This window comes from Dipodomys merriami, unplaced genomic scaffold (assembly GCF_024711535.1).
Source record: "Dipodomys merriami isolate MVZ:Mamm:240054 unplaced genomic scaffold, mDipMer1.0.p SCAF_3, whole genome shotgun sequence".
Classification (NCBI taxonomy): domain Eukaryota; kingdom Metazoa; phylum Chordata; class Mammalia; order Rodentia; family Heteromyidae; genus Dipodomys; species Dipodomys merriami.
In genome coordinates this window covers 15,371,935-15,396,320 of record NW_027204492.1, presented here as the reverse complement: position 1 = coordinate 15,396,320, position 24,386 = coordinate 15,371,935, and the positions used below count along the sequence as shown (strand labels likewise).

General features: G+C 41.2%; 1 protein-coding gene across 2 annotated transcripts in view; it reads left to right on the top strand.

The window, feature by feature from the left end:
* Hprt1 (hypoxanthine phosphoribosyltransferase 1) overlaps positions 1-24,004 on the top strand; it is a 60,121-nt gene extending 36,117 nt beyond the window's left edge. For both annotated transcript variants that reach the window (XM_070039704.1, XM_070039703.1), the window contains exons 4-9: positions 2,531-2,596; positions 6,647-6,664; positions 10,402-10,484; positions 22,439-22,485; positions 22,888-22,964; positions 23,855-24,004. In XM_070039704.1, the coding sequence (XP_069895805.1) occupies positions 2,531-2,596; positions 6,647-6,664; positions 10,402-10,484; positions 22,439-22,485; positions 22,888-22,964; positions 23,855-23,902 (339 nt within the window). In that variant the 3' untranslated portion in view covers positions 23,903-24,004. The remainder of the gene's footprint in view (positions 1-2,530; positions 2,597-6,646; positions 6,665-10,401; positions 10,485-22,438; positions 22,486-22,887; positions 22,965-23,854) is intronic.
* Positions 24,005-24,386: the final 382 nt, after the last annotated feature.

Genomic DNA, 24,386 nt, shown 5'->3' with positions numbered 1-24,386 from the left:
CCACTTGAGCCACAGCTCCACTTATATTTGTTTTCAGTGGTTAAAGACATATGTTTAGTTTAACATGTAGTAGTTGCATGGGTTTAGTTTTGTATTTTGGTTTATTTCTTTTGGTGCTGAGAATGTCATCCAAGGCCTCACTAATGCTAGGCAAGCACTCTACCGCTGAGCTATACACCCTCAGCCCAACCTAAAATGTATCCTTTCTCCCTCCTTCCCCACCCTTCTCTTCTTTTCCTTTTCTTCCTCTCTTTCTCCCTCTTTTTCTTTTCCCTGCCTTCTTTTCTGGAATTTTGAAACTGATAGGTAGAACAAGACAAGACCAACCTCAACTACTTTTTTTTTTTTTTTTTGCTAATCTTGGTGCTCAAACTCTGGGCCTAAACCCTGCCCCTGAGCTCCTTTTTGTTCAAGTCCTAATGCTTTACCACTTGAGCCACAACACCACTTCCTGATTTTTCTGAGATTAATTGGAGATAAGAGTTTCACAGACTTTCCTGCCTGGGTTGGCTTCAAATTGCAATCTCTGCCTCCTGAGTAGCTAAGATTACAGGTAATAAGCCACCTCTAACTGCTTCAACTTCCTGGGTGCTGGGCCTATAAATACCAAATAACTGTTTTGTTGGTGTCACATTGGTCTGTGACTTGGTATTCCTAGTGTTCTTTCATGCTACTATATTTTAGATTGCTAGGTTCTTTTGTTTGTGACTAGGGCTTTAAATTTAGGGCTGTGTGCTAGCTAAGCAAGCATTGTGTTTGAGCCACACCCTCCAGTCCTTTTGCTTTATTATTTAAATAAGATCTTGTATGTTTGCTTGAGCTGGCCTGGATTGTGATCCTCCTGTTTATGTTTCCTGTGTAGTTAGGCTGAGAGGTTAGGATCTTAAGCCATGATCTCCTCATCTTAGTCTCCTAGGTAGCTAGGGTTACAAGTGTGAGTCATTGCACCTAAAACCAGATTCTTTTTTGTTGTTGTTACTGTGGTTTGAACTGAGTGCCTCTTACTTGGTCAGCTAGCACTCTATTAGCTACTCCTCCAATCCCAGATTCTTTTTACTATATGACAATATTACTACTGCGTAGATTACCTTCATTGATTTAAGTGATTCCCTATTAATAGACATATCAGTAATTTTTTGATGAAGAGCTAATAGACGTTGAATGTACCTTTGAGTATTACTAAATGTTTTTGTGGCGTCAATTCCTGTAGACAGGATTATAGGGCCAAAAATGGCATACATGTTTATAATTTTAGTAAGTATTGCTATATCCTTTTCAAAAGAGGTGGTATCAATTTATACTTTTACCACAAGAGGGCTTATTTCCCGTGAATATCACCAAAGTTCAGTTTTGTGAATGTGAATGGGTGAACAGATCACTTTTAGTATTTTTCAATTAGGAATCATTGTATATGTTACGGACCTCTGCTCTTTGTGTTTATTCTCCATTGTCTTATAGCTTATTTTGGAGCCCAAGCTGTAATTAGCAATGTTTGTCACCGATCTTTTCAATTCCAGTTCACATCATATTCTAGATTTTTACCCTAAGAATGTGGAAAAAAACCTTCCTCCATTTTCTTCCAGTTTGCTTATGGCTTTATTTTTTGCATTTAGATTTAATCCATCTGGAATTTATTTTTATGCATGCTGTGAGGTAGGGCCCATACTTTTATTTTTCCCCCAATGGATATGTAGTTGACCAAGCACCACTTATTGAATAATTCATCTTTTTTGTACTGACTCAAAATGCCATCTTTATCACACACTAAATCCTCATATTACTGGGTCTGTTTCTGGGCTTTACTTTGTTCCTTGATGTTTGTCAATTACTGTGCTGGTACCATGCCATCATAATTACTCTGGCTTCATGGTATGGCTTGCTTTCTGTTAGGGAAGGCTCAGGCTGTTAACTCACCTGTCTTCACCCAGTTTTTAGTCTTGAATCCAGAACGTCCAAATTACCCTTATTACTACCAAAACTCCAGTGGATGTTAAGCATTCCCCTTTGAAACTCCTGTAAGGGTTTCTGTTGGGTTCTATGGTAGCAGAAAAATTTGAGAGCTAGCAAGGTATACCTTTTATAGGATTACTGATCAGACCTGGTTTCTCAGACAGTGCTGAGATTACCTGGGCCTGGGCCAGACATTTGAAGGACTTATCCTTGGGGTTGGAGGTAATATAGACTAGTCCTTACAACTTGTTTGTCACATGGGAATGATACAGGGCCAGAACCAGACACCTGTCATGCTAATAACTTCCTTTGTGGTTCAGAAGTGACTGTAACTGATGATTGGTGGCTTCAGTAATACTTCCCACTCAGAAAATGGGTGTGCTCAATTTTTAAGACTCTCATTTTTACTAATCTCTACTTGAAAGTTATTTAGCTCATTTCTAGAAATATCTCTTATAATTCCTATTGTGTAAAATATAATGTTGTAGACATTAGATAGCTAACTTCTTAAATCTTCTAGTTCTAGTGTCTTGTGTATACATAAGGATGTACATATATATGATATTTTTTTCTTAACTAGAATGACCAGTCAACAGGAGACATAAAAGTCATCGGTGGAGATGATCTCTCAGCTTTAACTGGAAAGGTATGTGTCTGGAAGGGAAAGGAAAAAGAACTTTATATCACTATACTTGTAATCAACCACTAAGAGGCAGTTTATGTTGTATAACTAAATAATGGTTATTTAGTCTTTGGAAATACTCAGAATTCATTACATTTCACTAGGTCATATACTAAAAAGAAGAGTTCAACAGTTTGCTACTACAAGTGGAGGAAAGAGAGCTATCTTGTTAAAAAATACACAATGCTAGGTGCTGGTGCCTCATGCCTGTAACCCTCACTACTTAGGAGGCTGAGATCTGAAGATGCCAGTTGAAAGCCAGCTCAGACAGGAAAATCTGTGAGACTTTTATTATCTTCAGTAAACGACCCCAAATCCAAAAGTGGTGCTATGGCTCAAGTGGGAAAGCACTAGGCTTGAGCAAAAGCTCAGGGACAGTGCTCAGGCCCTGAGTTTGAGCCCCAGGATCTGGACCAAAAAATAAAAATAAAAAAAGACATCCACAACTTCTGTGGAAGCAATAGAGTGTAGCAGCTGAAAGTCTGGAGTCTGATGGCTTTAATTGAAAACCTTCCTAACTCTGCCATACTGGACATGTTTTTTAATCTCTGGGTCTCAGAGGGGTCCCAGTAGAATAGGGGTGATAATGGCACCTAACTCACAGGGTTGAGGATTAAGTGATAATACATGTAGCAATCTTATATTTTTAAATATGCATTTAATTTTTAATTATTTTTATTATCCTAAAGTAGTTGTACGAAGACATTTTAATACAATTAGGTGATGTAACACAAGTAGAGATCTTTTTTTTTTGTCAGTTGCGGGGCCTGAATTCTGGGCCTGGTCACTATCCCTCAGCTCTTCAGCTCAAGGCTAGTGCTCTACCGCTTGAGCCACAGCACAATTCCGGCTTTTTTCTTTTTGTTTATGTGATGCTGAGGAATCAAACCCAGGGCCTCATGAATGCAAGGCAAGCACTCTATCACTGGGCCACCTCCCCAGCCCACAAGTAGAGATCTTTTTTTTTTTTTTTGGGGCGGTTGTGGGGCTTGAACTCTGGGCCTGGGCGCTTGTCCCTCAGCTCTTCAGCTCAAGGCGAGCGCTCTACCACTTGAGCTACAGCGCCACTACAAGTAGAGATCTTAAGCAAGTTTTTTTCCTGTTCCTGAGGCTTGAACTCAGAGTTTGGGCACCGTCTCTGAGCTTCTTTTTCTTTTTCTTTTTTTGGTCAGTCATGGGGCCTGAAGTCTGGGCCTGGGCGCTGTCCCTCAGCTCTTCATCTCAAGGCTAGCACTCTACCACTTGAACCATAGTGCCACTTCCCGCTTTTTCTGCTTATGTGTTGCTGAGGAATGGAATGCAGGGCCTCATGCATGCGAGGCAAGCACTCTACCACTGAGCCACCTTCCCTCTGAGCTTCTTTGTGCTCAAGGTTACCACTCTATTTGAGCCAAAGGTCCACTTCCTGCCTTTTCTGAAGTAGTTTATTGGAAATAAGAGTCTCACAGACTTTCCTGTCCAGGTTGGCTTTGAACTTCAGATCTCAGCCTTCTGAATAGCTAGGATTATAAGCATGAGCCACTGGCACCCAGCTCGACAGGTTTTTTTGTTGTTGTTGTTTTGGGTTTTTTGGTTGGTCATGGAGCTTTAACTCAGCCTGGGTGCTGTTCCTGAGCTCTTTTGCTCAGTGCTAGCACACTACCACTTTGAGTCAAATCTCCACTTCTAGTTTCCTGGTGATTAATTGGAGATAAGAGTCTCAAGGACTTTACTGCCTATGCTGACTTCAAACCATGATCCTCAGATTTCAGCCTCCAGAGTACCTAGGATTACAGAAGTGAGCCACTGGCTCCTGGCAAGACAGTTCTTTAATATGTGAACATTTTTTCCAGTGTTGTTTTTGCTGTGCTTCCAGGGTCATTTGTCTCAATTTTTGTGGTAGCCTAATTTGAACTCAGAGCTTTTCTCTTGTAAGGTAGGCATTCTATAACTTGAGCCACTTTTCCAACCCTTTTATCTAGAGTTATTTTTTTTTTTACCAGTCCTGAAGTCAGGGCCTGGACACTATCCCTAAACTTCTCTGTGTTCAAGGCTAGCACTCTACCACTTGAGCCACAGCACTGTCCTTGAGCTACAACTGTCCCTGAGCTGCTTTTGCTCAGAGCTAGCGCTCTACCACTTTGAGCCTAAGCTCCACTTCTGTTTTGTTTTGTTTTTTGCTGCTTAATTAGAGGAACGAATCTTATGGATCTTCCTGCCTGAGCTGGGTTGAACCTCAGTCCTCAGATCTAAGATTCCTGAGTGGTCAGGATTGTAGGCATGAGTCACTGACACCTGGTTTACACTGAAATTTTTTTTTGAGAAATCAGTGATAAATGATGGAATATTGCTTTTCTCTTTGATGTCAGTTATCATTTACTTGCAGACACTGCCAAGTAAATATAAAGAGATAGATATTTTAATAAAAGTCTCAACACTGAAGTGAGGGAGATTATATCCCCATTTTGCATATCAGAAAATTAAGGAACAGAAGTATTCTTTGTAAAACAAGATGGAATTATGATACACCAAAACTCCATAGTCCCCGAAGTCACATAACTAGTAAGTGGGATAGCTTTAATTTAAAGACAGATACCAAAGCTCCTTTTTTCTTTTGGCTTTTAGATCTTAGCGTTCACTTCTGTTTAACTGAGTGTAAGAAAAGTTAAATGAAAATGACTTGTGCAAAATTCTCTGCTCATCAGCATCCCCAGAGGAGAAATGTGTGTGACTGACAGAGCCTTCTGCACTTTGAGCACTCTGTCCATACTTAGACGCTATTTGAAGCCCTTATGATAATATTAGTTTCAAAATCTCTGCTTTGAAAATAACTTTGTGCATGTGCTGGTACTCTAGCCTTGTGCTCTCAAAACTCAGCGTATTTGCTTGGCTAGCACAGTACTACTTGGGCAATGCCTTCAACTTGGCTTTTTGCTGGTCGTTTTGGAGATGGAGTCTTCAAGACTTGTCTTGGACTGGCTTCAAACCATGATCTCAGCTTCCTGAGTGGCTATGATTATAGGCACAAATCCCTGGCACCTGGCTCAAAAATAATTTATCATCACAGTAGAGCACATTTATTGTGGTTAAGATTATAGGGTCATTCAAAACTTCATTTTTTTCTTTCTTTCTTTTTTTTTTTTTTTCCTGGTTGTGGGGCCTGAACTCTGGGCCTGGACACTGTCCCTCAGCTCTTCAGCTCAAGGCTAGCGCTCTACCACTTGAGCCTCAGTCCCACTTCTGGCTTTTTCTGCTTATGTAGTGCTGAGGAATGGAACCCAGGGCCTCATGCATGCAAGGCAAGCACTCTACCACTGAGCCACCCTCTCAGACCCCCTTTTTTGGGGGGGGGGGTCTGGTCGGGCCTGAACTCTGGGCCTGGGCGCTGTCCCTCAGCTCTTCAGCTCAAGGCTAGCGCTCTACCACTGAGCCACCTACCCAGCCCCTTCATTTTTTTCTTTTATGGAGACTTAAGTGTGTGTGTGTGTGTGTGTGTGTGTGTGTGTGTGTGTCTAAACATGTACACACATGTAAGTATTCTCCTCAGTTAATGCTTAAAAATTTGCGCTTTTTTTGTACGTGCCAGTACTGGGGCTTGAACTCGGGTTGAGTCCCTCAACTTTTCACTCAAGGCTAATACTCTACCACTTGAGCCACAGTGCCACTTCTGGATTTTTTGGCTTAGAATCCTTAGATCTCAGCCTCCTGCTTAGGAATATAGGTGTGAGCCACCAGTACCTGGCTCAAAATTTCTCATTTTACATATGGAAACTGAGGCATAGAAAATCCATGACTTGCTTAAGTAAGTAATTTAAACAACTTTCAAGAACAAATCCATGGGTCAACTTTTTATTTTAGAAAATCTTAGTACTAAGGACATCCAGTGCCAACAGACAATTTGCTTGTTTCAACCAGGGTTTGCTTTGTAAACTTTCTAAAAACAAGAATTTGAATGATTTCCTTGATATGATTTCTACTGACTATTTGAAATACTATGGCCAAATGTACTGATACTCATTTTTCTTTTTCTCCTAGAATGTCTTGATTGTTGAAGTAAGTTCTACATTTACTTTTAATATGGTATTTATGACTTTTCTATCTTAATTGCTCTATCCAAAAGGTAAGCCAAGAAAAGAAATGCGTCTTTATCAGTTTTATAGTGGGCTGTGTTTTGTAAAAACTACTTAGTGAAGCTGGGCCAGGCTGGAGGAGAGGAATCTCTAATTCTAGTTCCCAGGAGACTTGGGCAGGAGGATCTCAAAGGTGAGGCCAGCCTGGGCTACGTAGATAGGTACTGTCTCAAAAAATAAAAATAAAAAAATTGCTTTTACAGATAATGGAAAAGTTGTGGTATATTTCCTACTGTATGTGTATATGTTTAATTCAGTACCTTACTTTTTGTTTTCTGAAATATAAAATTATTCTATTCCAAATTTATTTATATTTCCATATAAATACTATTTTATGTTAAAAATAGAATATTTAAAATATACTATTTTCAATTGCTTATTATGTTCTTAAAGTCGATTCTCTTTTTTTTTTGCTGGTCCTGGGACTTGAACTCTGGACCTAGGCGTTGTACTTGAGCTATTTTCCCCTGGTCACTTATCACTGCTTAGCAGTGTATTATATATTTTGTCTGATCTCCCTATTGTTACTGAACTCTACAAATGCTAAAGCCTCCTGTAGCAATTTAGAAATTTAGATTATACCTCATATTCAGACCCTATCCTCCTTTGTTTTTAAAAGTTTTTTGTGTATACTAGTATTGGGGCTTGATCTCAGGACCTTGTATTCTCTGCTTTTTTTTCGGGGGGGGGAGGGCTTGGGCGCTGTCCTTGTGCTCTTCAGCTCAAGGCGAGCGCTCTACCGCTTGAACCACAGCACCACTTCCGGTTTTCTAGCGGTTTATTGGAGATAAGTGTCTCACGAACTTTCCTGCCCAGGCTGGCTTTGAATTGGGATCCTTAGATCTCAGCCTCCTGAGTAGCTAGGATTACAGGCGTGAGCCACTGGCGCCCGGCTATTCTCTGCTTTTTTGATCACAGATGACAATCTACCACTTGAGCCACACCTCCAGACTGGCAATTGGTGGTTAATTAAGATGAGTACCATAGACTTTTCTCCCAGGCTAGCTTTTAACAGTGATCCTCCTGCTATTCTCAGCTTCTAAGTAGCTAGAATTATGGACAGTAGCCACTGGAATCTAGCTATTATGAAATAATTTGGACTCAGAGAAAGACATGTTCAACACACACATACCCACCAGAAAATATTATCATTTTGCCAAATTAGCTTCAGATCTCCTTTTTTGTGCCTGGTTTTGGACTTGAACTCAGGGCCTGGGCACTGTCCCTGACCTTTTTTTGTTGCTCAAGTTTAGTGATCTACCACTTGCGCCACAGCTTCACTTCTAGATTTTTTTTTTTGATGGTTAATTGGAGGTAAGAGTCTCAACAGTCCTTGCTGCCTGGACTGGCTTTGAACTGTGATCTTCAGATCTCAGCCTTCTGAGTAGCTAGGATTACAGGCGTGAGCCACCAGTGCCTGGCTGTTTTAACATTCTTTTAAAAAAATTTTAGTATATAGGTGATATAAAGAGGGGTTGCCATTTCATAAGTCAGGTAATGAGTGTTTTAACATTATTTCTTTTGGGGGGGATCATGGAACTTGAACTCAGGGCCTGGGAACTGCCCCTGAGCTTTTTTCACTCATGGTTAGAACTCTTAACACTTTGAGTCACAGTTTTCTGGTGATTAATTGGACATGAGAGTCTCATGGACTTTCTTGCCTGGGCTGGCTTTGAACCACAATCCTCAGTTCTCAGCTTCCTAGATATCTAGGAATGTATCTGTGATGTGAGTCACAGACACCCAGCTGCTTTAGCTTTTTTTAATCTGTGGGTCCTGGGGTTTGAACTCAGCCTGGATGTTGTCCCTGAGCTTCTTTGTGCTCAAGGCTAATGTTCTTCCACTTGAACCACTGCACCACTTCCGTGTTTTCTTAGAGTGTTTTCAGTGAAGAGCATCAGGGTTGTGGTCTAAGGTAGAAGTAGAAAACCTTTCTTCTGATGAGGGCCATTTGGATATTTATAATATCAGTCACAGACATCAGTGCAGGCAAAAGAGCCTCAGGAGGTGAAGGAAAAATGCAGACAAGCATACACAAATCTGTCCCATCATGTACCAAATGATTTTAAGAATGGGAAGACATCTCCCACTCCTGGTTTTAAGGGCGGTAGTTTTTGATAATATCCTACTTTTGACTCGATGGCCCAGATTTCACTTTAAAGTCATTTTATTTAGGAAAACCATATTAATTTGGATACTTTTAAAGGTGATACAAAGCAATATTTCTGATAGTGTGTCCTATTAACCAAATACAAAGATTTGGGAAGGAGAGAATCCCTATCTTGAATTTGGGAAGAAAAATGTAAAATTCCTTTTGTAAAAAAGAGGACAAGCTGGGTGCTTGGTGGCTCATGCCTGTAATCCTACTCAGGAGGCTGAGGTCTGAGGATCATGAGTCACATCCTGCTGGGTCAGGAAAGGCTGTAAGACTCTTATGGCAAATTAAGCACCAGAAAACCAGAAGTAGAGCTATGGCTTAATGTGGTAGAGCACTAGCCTTGAGCAGAAAAGCTCAGGGACAGTTCCCAGGCCCTGAGTTCAAGCCCCATAACTGACCAAAACAAAACAAACAAGTGGTCAAGTCAGGTACCAATGGCTCATGCCTGTAATCCTTGCTGTTCAGGAGGCTAAGATCTGAGGGTTACAGTTAAAAGCCAGCCTAAGCCAACAAAAATCCATGAAACTTTTTTTTGTCGGTCGTGGGGCTTGAACTCTGGGCTTGGGTGCTGTCCCTGCGCTCTTTAGCTCAAGGAGAGTGCTCTACCACTTGAGCCACAGTGCCACTTCCGGTTTTCTAGTGGTTTATTGGAGATAAGAGTCTCACGGGCTTTCCTGCCTGGGCTGGCTTTGAACTGCAATCTTCAGATCTCAGCCTCCTGAATAGCTAAGATTCCAGGAGTGAGCCACTGTGCCCGGCTCTTTTTTTTTATTGTGAAAATACTGTACAGAGGGGTTACAATTACGTGGGCAAGGTAATGAGTGCATTTCTTATCAAGCATTGTTGCCTCCTTCTTTGTTTCCCCTTCCCATCCCTTTCCATCTCCCCCCCCCCCAAATGCCAAAATTGTGAAGTTCATTTTCGACATAATATCTTGTATATCTCTTGGTGCAATGGGTCCACCTGTATCCCTATTTAACAATTAACCACCAAAAAGTCAGAAGTGGAGCTGTGAGTCAAGTGGTAGAGTGAGTGCCAGCCCTTGAGTAAAAGAAAGATAAGAAACACTGACTATACCCTGAGTTCAAGCCCTAGGACCGGCACAAAAGAAACAGAAATAGAGGGCAGCACACCTTTCTAAGATGATGACAAGTTTAAGACCAGTGTAGGATGCATAGCAATACCTTGTCTCAAAAAATGCAGATGTAGATGATATTTACCTGTATATAATTAAGTTTGCTGTTCTTGACACTTCTATGCCTAGAAAAGTCTAGTACTGAGGACTGGCAGTCTCAAGTACTTGCTAAGTAAGGCTCACATGCTTTACTGACTAACCAGAGTATGTGAATTTTGATGAGAACTACTGCACTGAAAAAAATGACATCGTGCCAGTAGAAAATGTCTGAATATTGAAGTTTCCGTATTGTATGTTTGTATAGTGGCAGTGAATGTAAAACAATGCTATCTTATCTATTATTTAAGTGCCTTTTCTGTTTTTAAAGGATATAATTGACACTGGCAAAACAATGCAGACCTTGCTTTCCTTGGTGAAGCAACATAACCCAAAAATGGTCAAGGTTGCGAGGTATGTATTACCGTTTTTTTTTTTTTTTGTCATTATTTGACTTTATTTCATATCCCCCAAATGGCAATTTTATATATATATATATATATTCACCTAGTAATTAAAATTTTAATCTTGAGAGAATAGCAGGGTGTGTTGGGGTACACCTCTGCATGCACCTGTCTTGCAAAGGGTGGTTATTACTTTTTTTTTAAATTTTTTTATTGTAAAGATACTATACAGAGGGTTACAGTTACATGAGTGAGGTAATGAGTACACTTCCTCTTGAACATTATTACCTCCTCCATTGTTTTCCCCCTACCATCCGCTCCCTCCCTCCCTTCCCCAAGGTTCTTTTTTTTTTTTTTTTTTTTTTGATTGTGATTACTTAATTTCCGGAAATTCACAGTATTGTGGAATAATGATGATCATTTAAAGTCACAAGTTCATTCTAACTTTCCTGGAGCAAATTGTCTATCACAGTCTGTAATATATAACGGTGCTCACATGTTATATACCATATATGTGATCAGCAGCATGGGGATATTTGGTAGTGGTTCAACCAGATGAGTGGGAGTTCTTTGTTTCTTAAGTCCTGTTAGTTTTGTCATATCACCTAACATTTTGGATTTATCATCCACTTATCAGGGAGACCATGTACTGTTTGTCTCTTCGTTCTTGGCTTACCTCGCTCAACATGATTCCTTCTAGCTCCATCCATTTCCCTGCAAATGCCATTATTTTGTCATTTCTAATGGCTGCATAATATTCCATTGTGTATAGATACCACAATTTTTGGATCCATTCATCTGTGGTGGGGCATCTAGGTTGTTTCCATATTCTAGCTATTGTGAATAGTGCTGCAATAAACATGGAGGTGCATGTGTCCTTGTATATTGGTTCCTGTTGTTCAGGGTAGATGCCTAGAAGTGGTATGACTGGGTCGTAAGGGAGGTCAATCTTTAGCTTTCTAAGGACCCTCCAGACTGCTTTCCAAAGTGGTTGTATGAGTGTACATTCCCACCAGCAATGTAATAGCGTTCCTCGTTCTCCACATCCCCTCCAGCATTTGTCGTTGGCTGATTTGTGGATGTGGGACATTCTGACTGGGGTAAGGTGGTATCTCAGGGTTGTCTTTATTTGCACTTCCTTCACAACCAGGGATGATGAACATTTCCTCATTTGTTTCTTTGCCATTTTTATTTCTTCATTTGAGAAGTCCCTCTTTAGTTCCCTTGCCCATTTAGTAATTGGTTTGTTAGGTTTGGGAGGGATCAGTTTCTTGAGTTCCCTGTATATACAGGATGTTAACCCCTTGTCTGATATATTGCTGGTAAATATTTTTTCCCAATTAGTTGGTTGTCTTTCTATCTTGGTTGCGATAGCTTTATCTGTGCAGAAGCTTTTTATTTTAAGGTAGTCCCATTTGTCGAGTCTCTCTCCAACTTGTTGTGACCCTGGGACTCTGTTCAGGAAGTTCCTTCCTGTGCCTATTAGTTCAGGTGTCTCTCCTACTCTGTCCTGCAGTAGTTTCAGAGATTCAGGTTTAATGTTAAGGTCTTTAATCCATTTTGAGTTGATGTTGGTGCATGGTGATAGGCTGGGGTCCACTTTTAGTTTTCTGCATGTGGCTGCCCAGTTTTCCCAGCACCAGCGGTTGAAGAGGCTGTGTTTCTTCCATTGTATGTCTTTGGCTCCTTTGTCGAATATCAGCTGGCTGTAGGCCTGTGGATTTATTTCTGGATCTTCTATTCTGTTCCATTGGTATTCAGGTCTGTTTTTGTGCCAGTACCATGCTGTCTTTGTTATTATAGCTCTGTAGTAGAGTTTGAAATTCGGCATGGATAGCCCTCCCATATTGTCTTTATCCCCTAGAATTGTTTTGGCTATTCTAGGTCTTTTGTTGTTCCATATGAATTTTTGGACTGTTTTCTGTATTTCAGTGATGTACGTCATTGGGATTTTAATAGGAATTGCGTTGAATTTGTATATTAGTTTTGGAAGTATTACCATCTTTACTATATTAAGTCGGCCTATGCAGGAGCATGGGAGGTCTTTCCATTTCCTAGTGTCTTCTGCAATTTCTTTCTTTAACTTTTTATAGTTCTCATTAAATAGTTCTTTTACATCTTTGGTTAGGTTAATTCCTAAATATTTTATTTTTCGGGAGGTTATTGTGAATGGGGTTGCTCCCTTTATTTCCCTCTCTTCCTGTACATTATCAGTGTATAGGAAGGCAACTGATTTTTGTGGGTTTATTTTGTATCCTGCTATTTTGCCGAAGTGATTTATGATTTCTAAGAGTTTGGGGATGGAGTTTTTGGGATCGTGGAGGTATAGTATCATGTCGTCTGCAAAAAGGGATAGTTTAACTTCTTCTTTCCCTATGCAGATCCCTTTAATGTCTTTTTCTTGCCTTATTGCCCTGGCTAAGGGTTCTAGGACTATATTGAAGAGGAGTGGAGACAGTGGGCATCCTTGCCTTGTTCCTGATTTTAGGAGAATTGGTTGTAGCTTTTCCCCATTAAGTATAATATTGACTATTGGTCTGTCATAAATGGCTTTTATTGTTTTTAGAAATGTTCCTTCTATTCCTATTTTCTCCAGAGCTTTTAGCATGAATGAATGTTGAATTTTGTCAAAGGCCTTTTCTGCATCTGTGGCAATAATCATGTGATTCTTGACCTTGGCTCTGTTGATATGTTGGATTACATTTATTGACTTACATATGTTAAACCATCCCTGTGTCTCTGGGATGAAGCCTACCTGGTCATAGTGAATTATTTTTTTTATGTGTTTCTGGATTCTGTTAGCTAGAATCTTGTTAAGGATCTTTGCATCTGTGTTCATCAAGGAGATTGGCCTGTAATTCTCCTTTTTGGTTGGGTCTTTGCCTGGTTTGGGGATGAGTGTGATATTGGCTTCATAGAATGAGTTTGGGATAGCTCCCTCCTTCTCTGTTTCTCTGAAGAGCTTGAGGAGTATGGGTATTAGTTCTTGTTTAAAGGTCTTATAGAATTCTGCTGTGAATCCATCTGGTCCTGGGCTTTTTTTTTGTTGGAAGACTTTTGATAGCTTCCTGTATCTCATTATATAGGATATTGGCTTATTTAATTGGTTAACTTCTTCTTTGCTCAGTTTGGGCAACTTGTATTTCTCTAAAAATGCATCCATTTCTGCCCGATTTTCTTCCTTTAGAGAGTATAGCTTTTGAAAGTAGTCTGTTAGAATTGTTTGGATATCTTGGGTACGTGTTGTGATGTTTCCCGTGGCATCCCTAATCCTATTAATATGGGTTTCCTCTCTTCTTTTTTAAATTAATCTAGCCAATGGGCCATCAATTTTGTTTATTTTTTCAAAGAACCAGCTTTTTGTTTGGTTTATTTTGGTTATGGTTTTCTGATTTTCTAATTGGTTAATCTCTGCTTTTAATTTGGTTATCTGGCTTCATCTAGTAGCTTTAGGTCCCATTTTTTCTTGTTTTTCTAGCTGTTTTTTTTTTTTTTTTTGGGTCTGGTCGTGGGGCCTGAACTCTGGGCCTGGGCGCTGTCCCTCAGCTCTTCAGCTCAAGGCTAGCGCTCTACCACTTGAGCCATAGCGCCACTTTCTGGCTTTTTTCTTTTTGCTTATGTGGTGCTGAGGAATCGAACCCAGGGCCTCGAGCATGCAAGGCAAGCGCTCTACCACTGAGCCACCTTCCCAGCCCTCTAGCTGTTTTAATTGCAACATGAGATTATTTACTTGGTCTGTCTCCATTCTCTTGATGTGGGCACTGAGGGCAATAAATTTGCCCCTCAGGACTGCTTTTGCTGTGTCCCACAAATTTCTTTGTGAGGTGTTTTCATTTTCATTGAGTTGTAGGAAATGCTTTATTTCTTCTCTGATCTCTTCTGTTATCCAGGCATTGTTAAGGAGTGTGCTGTTCAATTTCCATGTATTAGAGAAATTTCTGCGGTATGCTTTGTTATTGAGAGCTAGCTTGATTCCACTGTGGTCAGATAGGATACAGGGGATTATGTCGATCCCTTTGTATTTGCTTAAGTTCCTTGCATGAACTATGATATGGTCTATTTTGGAGAAAGTTCTGTGAGCTGCTGAGAAGAATGTGTACTGTGTTGTTTTAGGGTGAAATACTCGGTAGATGTCAGTTAATTCCGCTTGAAGTATGGCCTCTCTTAATTCGGTAGCTTCTTTGCCAATCCTCTGGTTGGTAGACTTGTCCTTTGGTGAGAGTGGTGTGTTAAAATCTCCTAGTATTATCGTATTGGGATCTATTTTATTCTGTAAGTTTGAGAGCATTTGTTTGACATATCTGGGTGCACCAATATTTGGGGCATATAAGTTGATAATGGTTATATCCTCCTCTTGGATTGTTCCCTTTATTAATGTGTAGTGTCCGTCCTTGTCTTTCTGTACTGATTTTAATGAGAAGTTTATTTTGTCAGATATCAGGATAGCTACACCTGCTTTCTTACTGGGGGCGTTTGATTGGTAGATCCTTTTCCACCCCTTTACTCTGAGTTTGTTTGTATGTTTGGCTGAGAGGTGGGTCTCCTGAAGGCAACAGATGGATGGGTCTTGTTTTCTGATCCAGTCCTCAGTTCGTTTTCTTTTAATTGGCAAGTTCAGCCCACTTATGTTAAGAGAAAGTATAGAGAGATGCATTGTTGTCCCTGCCATTCCGTTTTCCTAAGTTTTTCTTCTTTCCTTTCCTCCTGTGCTTGCTCAGTTAGACTTTGAGTAACGCCTGTTTGGGGCAGGCCCCAGTTCCTGGTTGCTTTCTTCAGGTTGTGTCCCCCCTCTTAGAATTCTTTGTAATGCTGGCTTAATGTTTATGTATTCATTTAGTTTTTCTTTGCTATTAAAAGTTTTCAGTTCTCCATCGAATGTGAATGCTAGCTTTGCCGGGTATATCAGTCTGGGTTGGCAGTTATTGGCTCTCAGGGCTCGTATGGTGCTTTCCCAGGCTTTTCTTGCATTCATTGTTTGTGTGGAGAGATCTGCAGTGATTCTTATTTTTTTCCCGTTGTAGTATAGCTCCTTCTTCATTTTTGCTGCATGCAGGATTGTTTCCTTATTATTCAGATCTATCATTTTTACTATAATGTGTCTAGAAGTGTTTCTCCTGGGGTCTTGCTTGTTGGGTGTTCGATAAGCTTTTGTGATGTAGTTAAGATGGTCGTTTTTGAGGTGGGGAAAATTTTCATTGATTATATTGTTAAATAGGTGTTGCATTCCCTTGCTCTGGAATTCCTCACCTTCGTCCACTCCAATTATGCGAAGGTTAAATTTTTTAGCATTATCTGCTTGCTCTTGAATATCCCTCTGGTTTAATTTGAGTGTTTTTTCCATATCTGTCACTTTTTGGTCCAGTTGGTGTATTCTGTCTTCTGTATCTGACACTCTACCTTCCATTTCATTCACTCTGTTGACAGTGGCTTCTATTGTGGTTTGCATGGAGGAAATGGATCCCTTTATGGATTCAATGTTGGTTCTCAGAGTACTGATCTCACCTCTCAATGAGGTATGCATTACCTCTAATTTGGCATTTATCTCACTTCTTACTGAGGTTTGTGCAGCTTCTATTTTTGCATGCATTTCTTGTTTGATACCCTGTATCTCTTTGGATAGTTCATCCTTGTGCTCTTTCAATTTCTGATCAATTTCTCGCTTTATTTCTTGAGTCATTGCCTCCAGCAACCCTTGGATGTAGCTTTTGTCTTCCATTCCTGCTTTGCTCCCACTGGGGCTCTCCCCTGCGTGGCTGCTGGCTTTTGAGGTGAGCTTGCTGTCCTGGGTGGTGGTAAACCTTGTGATTTTTCTCTGTGATTTTCGCATGAAGGTTCAGGAGACTGCTCTTCAATTTTGTTTTGGTGTGTCTGTCTTTGCTTGGTTGCTGATTCTGTATTGGTAGAGAGAGTCTGTGCCTGATCTGGGTTCTGTTGGGAGCCTATTTCCAGCTGCTATTCTGACTTAGGATTCTCAGCTCTCTGCTGTAGATTGCTGGCAGTTCCCGCCTTTGGAAGGGTTGAGCAGCCTAGACTGCTTGTGTTTGCTCCTACGGGTGCTCTTGTGAAGAACAGATGCTCTGGATGCACTCTCCCAAATACTGGAGTCTGCTATGGGCTCCTGATGTGTTTTTGTTTGTTTGTTTTGGGCTGGTTGTGGGCTTGAACTCTAGGTTTGGGTGCTGTCCCTCAGCTTTTCAGCTCAAGGCTGGCACCCTACCATTTGAGCCACAGCACCACTTCTGACCCTTTTTGCTTTTGTGATGCTGAGGAATCAGATCCAGGGCCTCATACATCCAAGACTATCACTCTATTGCTGAGCCGCCTTAACAGTCTGAGCTCCTGCTTACTATCAGGTGCTGGCAGCCTGTGTTGCCCAATTCCTAGTCTAGGGTATATGGGTAGAGTTTTGGTGGGGTTTGGGCTTCTCTTGTCCTGGGCCTCCAGGTCTTTTGTTGTCACAGGCGTGCTTCCCGGGGAGTGTTGTTTCCTGGTTTTCTCCCCTCTGTTGAGGCGTATGCTCAGCTTTTTACTTCAATTGGGAGGAGTTGGTTGTGTTGTTCAGGCGCCGGATCCCCGGGCCTGGTTCCGGCCCCAGCCTGGAGCGCGCTTGTTAGGCCTGTGCTGATGTGTATACCACCTAGGTTATACAGCCTGGGGGACACAGTTCGAATTTCTTCTACTGTTGGTAGTCTTGACCCAGGGGCGCTGTTCCTGGCTTGGGCATTTAAGCTCCCTTCCAGGGGCGCTCTTGCTCTAGCCTGGCCAGCTGAGTGTGCTCCACGGGCTGGTGGAACTCTCAAACAGTTCCCAGTTTTAGTGGGTCCTGTGGTCCGGGTGTTGGGGTAGGGAGTCTAGGTCAGGGTCTGGGGATTCCCTCCAGCTCTGGTCTCCCTTGAGGGATACACTTCCCCTGTGGGGTACTCACCCTGGAGCTGGTTGTTTCTGTGTGGTGTAGGTCGTCAGTTGTTGTTGCAATCCGGGCTGGGTTGGGCGGTGGTGGCTCTGTGTGATTCTTTTCTGTCTCTGCCTCTGTCGAAGCTGTCGGGTCAAAAGTGTCCACGCTCAGGCAGCTTCTTCGCGGTACCTCTGGGGCCCGAGCAGGGCCGGGTCGTTGCAATCGCGATCGGGCCGGCGGGCGGGTGGTCTGCCGACAGGTCCCTTTGTCGCGCTGCTGGTGCCGAGCGGCTTTGGCGGGATGGAGCCTCTCTATGTATTACCTTTTGAAATAATGCTTTCTGGACTAGGAATGTTGCTTAATGGTAGAGTGCTTGCCTAGCATGCATGAAGCCCTGGGTTTGATCCCTCAGTACCACATGAACAGAAAAGGCCAGAAATAGCGCTGTACCTCAAGTGGTAGAGCGCTAGCACAAAGAGGGCCTGAGTCTAGGCCTTGAGTTCACACCCCAGGACTGGCAAAAAAAAGAGAAAGAAATAATGCTTTCTTCATTTGGAAGATTAATTAGGCAATTGTTTATTTGTAAAGATATTACTCTCAGCTGTCATTTTAAGAAGTATTATGATCTCAAATGAAACAGAAAATAGCCTTCGTAGAACTTTGCAGTCACATTTTTCCCTCTATATGGGGGGTGGGAGTTTACTTGATCTAATAGCCTCACAAATGCCAGAGTCCTCAGATGTTCATATTTTTGATATACAATAGGGGATTATGTGATAGAATTTGTGATAATATTTTTTTTCTTTTTGGTACTGGGGATCGAACCCAGGACATTGCACTTGCTAGGCAAGTGCTTTGCCACTGAGCTACATCCCAGCCCAATGTGATAGTATTTGAGTTACATTCTTTTTTTTTTTTTGTCGGTCATGGGGCTTGAACTCTGGGCCTGGGCGCTATCCCTTAGCTCTTCAGCTCAAGGCGAGTGCTCTACCACTTGAGCTACAGCGCCACTTCCTGTGATAGTATTTGAATAGAACCAGTCCATATACTTTGCATCCTCTCTTGATTACTTATAAAACAATGTAAATATTATGCAAATAGTTATGCTGTATTATTTAGAGAATAATGACAAGGGTACAATCTGTATCTGATCAGTACCCACACAATATTGTTAGGATATTTTTATCTGCTGGATCAGTGATAACACTGTCTTGTTTGGTGTCCACAATTGAAATTTCATGGTGCCTTACCTCTTGGTTATACCTGGCTTTTTACTTTTATGTTTTTGTGTCTGTACCTAGTTATGGTTTCATCCTCCACAACTCAGGGATAGATTGTTAATCCTACTTCATGAATGAGGACTGAGGTGTAGGCAACTGCCCAAAGACATAGCAAGCTATGGAGATGAAATCTGAAATCAAGGAACTTGTCTCAGTGCTTTTGCCACTTGTTTTTGTATTTTTGTTTGTATGTGTGTTTAAAGTTTCACAACTGCATTTTAAATCATTTTCCAATTTATGATTTTTGTGTAGTGGGATTAGCTATTCCTGTTACTGTTTTTTCTTTATGCCAGTACTGGGGCTTACTCTGGCTTGGCTTTTCTGCTCAAGGCTGGTGCTCTACCACTTGAGGAATACCTCCACTTCCAGGTTTTTGATTGTTAATTGGAGATGTGTCTCACAGACTTTACTGACCAAGCTTGATCCTCAGACCTCAGCCTCCTGAGTAGCTATGTTTGCAGGCATGAGCCACAGTAGCCTGGCTAATTAGTTGATTTTTATAAATCTCTTCTAAAGAGTCAAAGTATCTATCTAATGTCTGACTCAGAATAGAACAATGAGAGTTGGCAGACAGTCAGACAATAGTCTGTTCTTACGGGCTTTTCTGATAGCTGGTACAAGTGTACGTCATTGAGATTTTATGTTACTGGAAATGTGATATCCTGAAATACTCTGAATAATGTAGTTGGCATGGATCAGTATCTTTTGAACTTTTTTCCTAATCTTCTGCCCCACTATGAAACTTTAATATAACAGATATTTTGTATATGTTTTAAGTTTGACATGAGTTATTTTGTATATCTGTGCTTATTTTTTTATTCAGTGAAGGGTTTAGAATGACTAATTAAACTTTTTTTTTCCTGGTATTAGGGCTTGAACTCAGGGCCTGGGTGCTATCCCTGGTTTGTTCAAGGCTAGCACCCAACCACTTGAGCCTCAGTTTGGTACTTAATTGGAGATGAGAGTCTTTACATATGTTCCTGCCCAGGCTGGTTTCGAACTGAGATCCTCAAATCTCAGCCTACTGAGTAGCTAGGATTATAGGCATGAGCCACTGACATCTGGCTTTAAATAAATTTTTTAACTTAAAAATGTTCTGTCTGTGTGCTGAAGTGCTCTGAGTTCAATACTACTACCATCAAATAACTAAATGACACACTTAAACACAGGCACAAAGCCCTATTGTCTGATATGAATGTAAAATGACACAGCCCACTTTGGAACACACAAAGAGCATTAAAAAAAACCCCACAAAACTTAATATGGCTGGGCACCGTGGCTCATGCCTGCCATCCTAGCTACTAAAAAGGCTGATAATCTGAGGTCTGTGGTTTAAAGCTAGCCCAAGCAGGAAAATGTTTGAGAGACTCCCATCTTTGATTAGTCAGCAAAAATCCCAAAGTGGAAGTATGGCTCAAGTGGTAGTGTGCTGGTCCCAGCAAGCTTGAGACCCTGAGTTCAAATCCTATTACTCCTAAAGACAAAACAAAAATAAGCCCTAATTATGTAACTACAGTAAGACTCCAGAAGTTGTACTACCGATGATTTACTTCAGAGAGGTAAAAATGTATGTCCACATAAAATTCTGAACATATTTACGCTAGCATCATTTTTTGGGGGCGGAGGGGGTCTGGTCGTGGGGCCTGAACTCTAGGCCTGGGCACTGTCCCTCAGGTCTTCAGCTCAAGGCTAGCGCTCTACCACTTGAGCCACAGCGCCACTTCTGGCTTTTTTCTTTTTTGCTTATGTGGTACTGAGGAATCGAACCCAGGGCCTCATGCATACAAGGCAAGCGCTCTACCACTAAGCCACCTTCCCAGCCCTACGCTAGCATCATTTGTGATAGCCCCAGACTAATAGCAACCCAAATATCCTCTGTTAGTAAATGGCTAAATAACTGTGCTTATATACCCCTACCATCACACTCAACAATAAACAGGAGCCAACTGTTGATGCCTTAAGGAAATGTTGCCAGTGAAAGTCATCAGAAAGGTACATACTGTGTGATTTCCCACATACTCAACATTCTTGAAATGACAAACTTACAGAGATGCAGAATATACTAGTAGTCACCAAGGGAGCTGTGTGATGCCAGTAGTGATAGTGGTAGTGATTTCTTAAATCCACCATAGGATACTGTTGTCTAAAATCATACACAAACATGTAGACCTGCACGGGAACATGCATGTAAGATTGGGAAATCTAGATGAAGCCAATTAGTTCACTAATATCCTTGTCTTGGTTTTGATGATTGACTACAGTCAGGCAAGTTGTTGCTGTTGGAAGAAATTGCATTGAATGGGGGGAACCACCTTTTGTTGTTGTTTTTTTGTGACTTCCTATGAAAATTAAAATTTTGAATAAAGTTATCAACATTGAGCTATACTTACTGAGTCATCTTTAGTGTAACTTACATAATTGTATCAAGTCACATATACAAAATAGTCATTTTTATAAATAATAATAGTATAGTCAGTTCAGAAGAAAAAAATCGCTCAAAACATGTTTCTAGCAAGAACAAAACAATTGAAAACTTAACAATGAACTTTTAGGCCAAGGGTATGCTCAGTGGTGGTTCCTGCTTAGTACGAGCAAAGGCCTTAAGTTCCAAAAAAAAAAAAGTTCCAGCTGGGTGCCAGTGGCTCACACTTATAATTCTAGATGTCTAGGAAGCCGAGAAGTAAGGATTGTGGTTCAAAGCCAGCCTGGGAAGGAAACTCTGACTCTTACCTCGAACCACCAAAAAGCCCAAAGTAAAACTGTGGCCCAAGTGGTAGAGCACTAGCTTTGAGCACACAAAAGCTCAGGGACAGCACCCAGGCCCCTGAGTTCAAGCCCTAGGATCAGCAGGTACACAAAAACAAATGAAGGATTGGAGGCATGGTTCACGTGGTGTGGAGTGCCAGCTAGTGAGTGAAACCATCAGATACCAAGTTTGAGTCCTGCTCTTGGTGGTGGTGGTGGGGGAGTTAATTCCTTTAACACACTGATTTGTTTAGCCTGCAGTTGTCTTCATAAGCCAAATATTAGAAGTCTTTCCCACATGTTTTACAACTTTAGTGATTGTATTTCCGGGGATTTTCAACCATCTTTGCTCATCAGTGCTTCATCCTTCAGATTATCTGCCATTGGGCTGAGAAGGTGGCTCAGTGGTAGAGCGCTTGCCTTGCATGCCTGAGGCCCTGGGTTGGATTCCTCAGCACCATATAATCAGAAAAAAAAAGCCGGAAGTGGCGCTGTGGCTCAAGTGGTAGAGCGCTAGCCTTGAGCTGAAGAGCTGAGGGACAGCGCCCAGGCCCAGAGTTCAAGCCTCACGACCGGACCCAAAAACAAACAAACAAACAAACAAACAGATTACCTGCCATTAATGTAGCTCAAGACTACCGTTCAGACCCAGGTAGAGGGCAGTGAAAGGCCTTGTGTGTATGGGACCTCATTGCTGCCCCTTGCTAGGAATGCCTATGATTTACTTCTCTATTTCAGGCTTTTTTTTCGAAGCATTAAACTAATAACTATGGCATACTGCATACACTTTTTTGTGTGTGTCGGTCCTGGGGCTTGAAATCAAGGCCAGGGTGCTATCCTTGATTTCTTCAAAGCCAGTGCTCTGCCACTTTAGCCAAAGCTCCATTTCCAGCTTTTTGGTAGTTAATTGGAGATAAGAGTCTTCACCAGGGCATGGCTTGATGATCAGCTCAATGAAATATCATTTAGGAACATGCTTGTTTTCTTTTGTTGCACCCTGTAGTCTTTCCATATGTTACACATGTTGTATTTTGTAATTAACAGCTTGCTGGTGAAAAGGACCTCTCGCAGTGTTGGATATAGGCCAGACTGTAAGTACATTGCTTTTTACTAATCATTTACTCATCATTTTTTTTTTTTGGTCAGTCGTGGGGCTTGAACTCTGGGCCTGGGCTCTGTCCGTCAGCTCTTCAGTTCAAGGCCAGCTCTCTACCACTTGAGCCACAGCGCCACTTCCGGTTTTCTAGTGCTTTATTGGAGATAAGAGTCTCACGGACTTTTCTACCAGGGCTGGCTTTGAACCACGATCCTCAGATCTCAGCCTCCTGAGTAGCTGGGATTCCAGGCGTGAGCCTCATCTTAACCTAAAAAGGTTTATGTGAAATGGCTTAGAGCTACTTCAGAGAATATTTATAAAGAAGGCACATTTGCAAGTATTAGATATGAAAGTAATGCTTTCTGTATCTAATGATAACTTGAGATTTTTTTTTCAGTTGTTGGTTTTGAAATTCCAGACAAGTTTGTTGTGGGATATGCCCTTGATTATAATGAATACTTCAGGGATTTGAATGTAAGTAGTGCTTCTTTTTCTTGCTCTCATTTTTCAAAACCCACATAAAAATTTAGGGAAGGGAAGAATTGTTTTCTCCTTTCCAGCACCTCATAATTTGACCAGACTGATGGTTCCCATTAGTCACATAAAGCAGTAGTCAAGTACAGACGTCCCTAGAACTGGAGCTTCGCCAGGCTAGTATGACACTTCTTGCTGGCTAAAAATAGTTGAACAGATTTAAGATACAATAACTATCTCATTACCGTTTTCGATGATAAATAGGTTCATAGAAAGAAATGATAGAGTTTGAGGCTTTTAATTCTGCTCTGCTTTAAATTCCCACCTCCCACTCTAGAGGCAGAAGAGTCCAGTGCATGTGCTTAGGAACGTGGGTATGCTTGTCAACTTGGTATATTGGTGTGAACATGGGTGAGGGTGATATATTGGTGAACATGGGTGTTGTGTGGCCATGGAGTGTTTATGAATGTGAGTGGATGAGTTTGAGTGTGGAATGCTTGTGAACACGAGTGAATGTGAGTATGGTAGGTGTTTGGGAACATGGGTGAGGAGGATTTAGGAAGACCACCCTGAGAATGCCATCTCCAGCAGCGTTCTCCATCTTGCTGAACTCCCTACTGTATGCCCATTCTAATAGGACCTACAATTCTCTGCTGTATTTCTTTTTCACAGTTACATACTTGGGAATCCAAAAGCAAACTAATGGGACAAACTATTTATTTCTCAAAACACATTCTCTCCAGAAGTGACTGGCTAGGAGTCCAAGTATTGCATCTGTTTGTTTAGTACAATCAGGGCAGCATAATACTATTCTAACAAGATAGGCAAAATGCTGTCCTCATTTCACAGTACACTCTTCTAATCTGAGTTTCTGCGGTTTTATTTTATAGCATGTTTGTGTCATTAGTGAAACTGGAAAAGCCAAGTACAAAGCTTAAGACGAGTGTTCAAGTGGAGTCTGGAAACATGAGGAGTCCCATTGACGTCATCAGATGTTCCTAGTTCCGTGGCCATCTGCTTAGTAAAGCTTTTTGCATGAACCTTCTAAGAATTTTATCTGTTTTGTATTTTAGAAATGTCAGTTGCTGCATTCTTAAACTTTTTATTTGCACTATGAGCCTATAGGCAGATTACCAGTTCCCAATGGGTAGATTGTTTAACTTGTGAATGGAAAAGTCTCTTAAACCACACCACTGTTAAATGATAATATTGAAATTGTATCTGTAAGAAGCATTTAAAAAGAAGATATATTAGTTTTTTAATTGGTATTTTAATTTTTATATATTTGGGGGAAAATGGAGGTGATTGACTATTGTTAATTGTACCACCGTGCATTTGGAACAGTCAGAGACAGTCAGTTCTCACCAGTAACAGCAGCCTGATCAGTAGTAGTGACAATGTTGGCTCACTTGCTCAGATTGT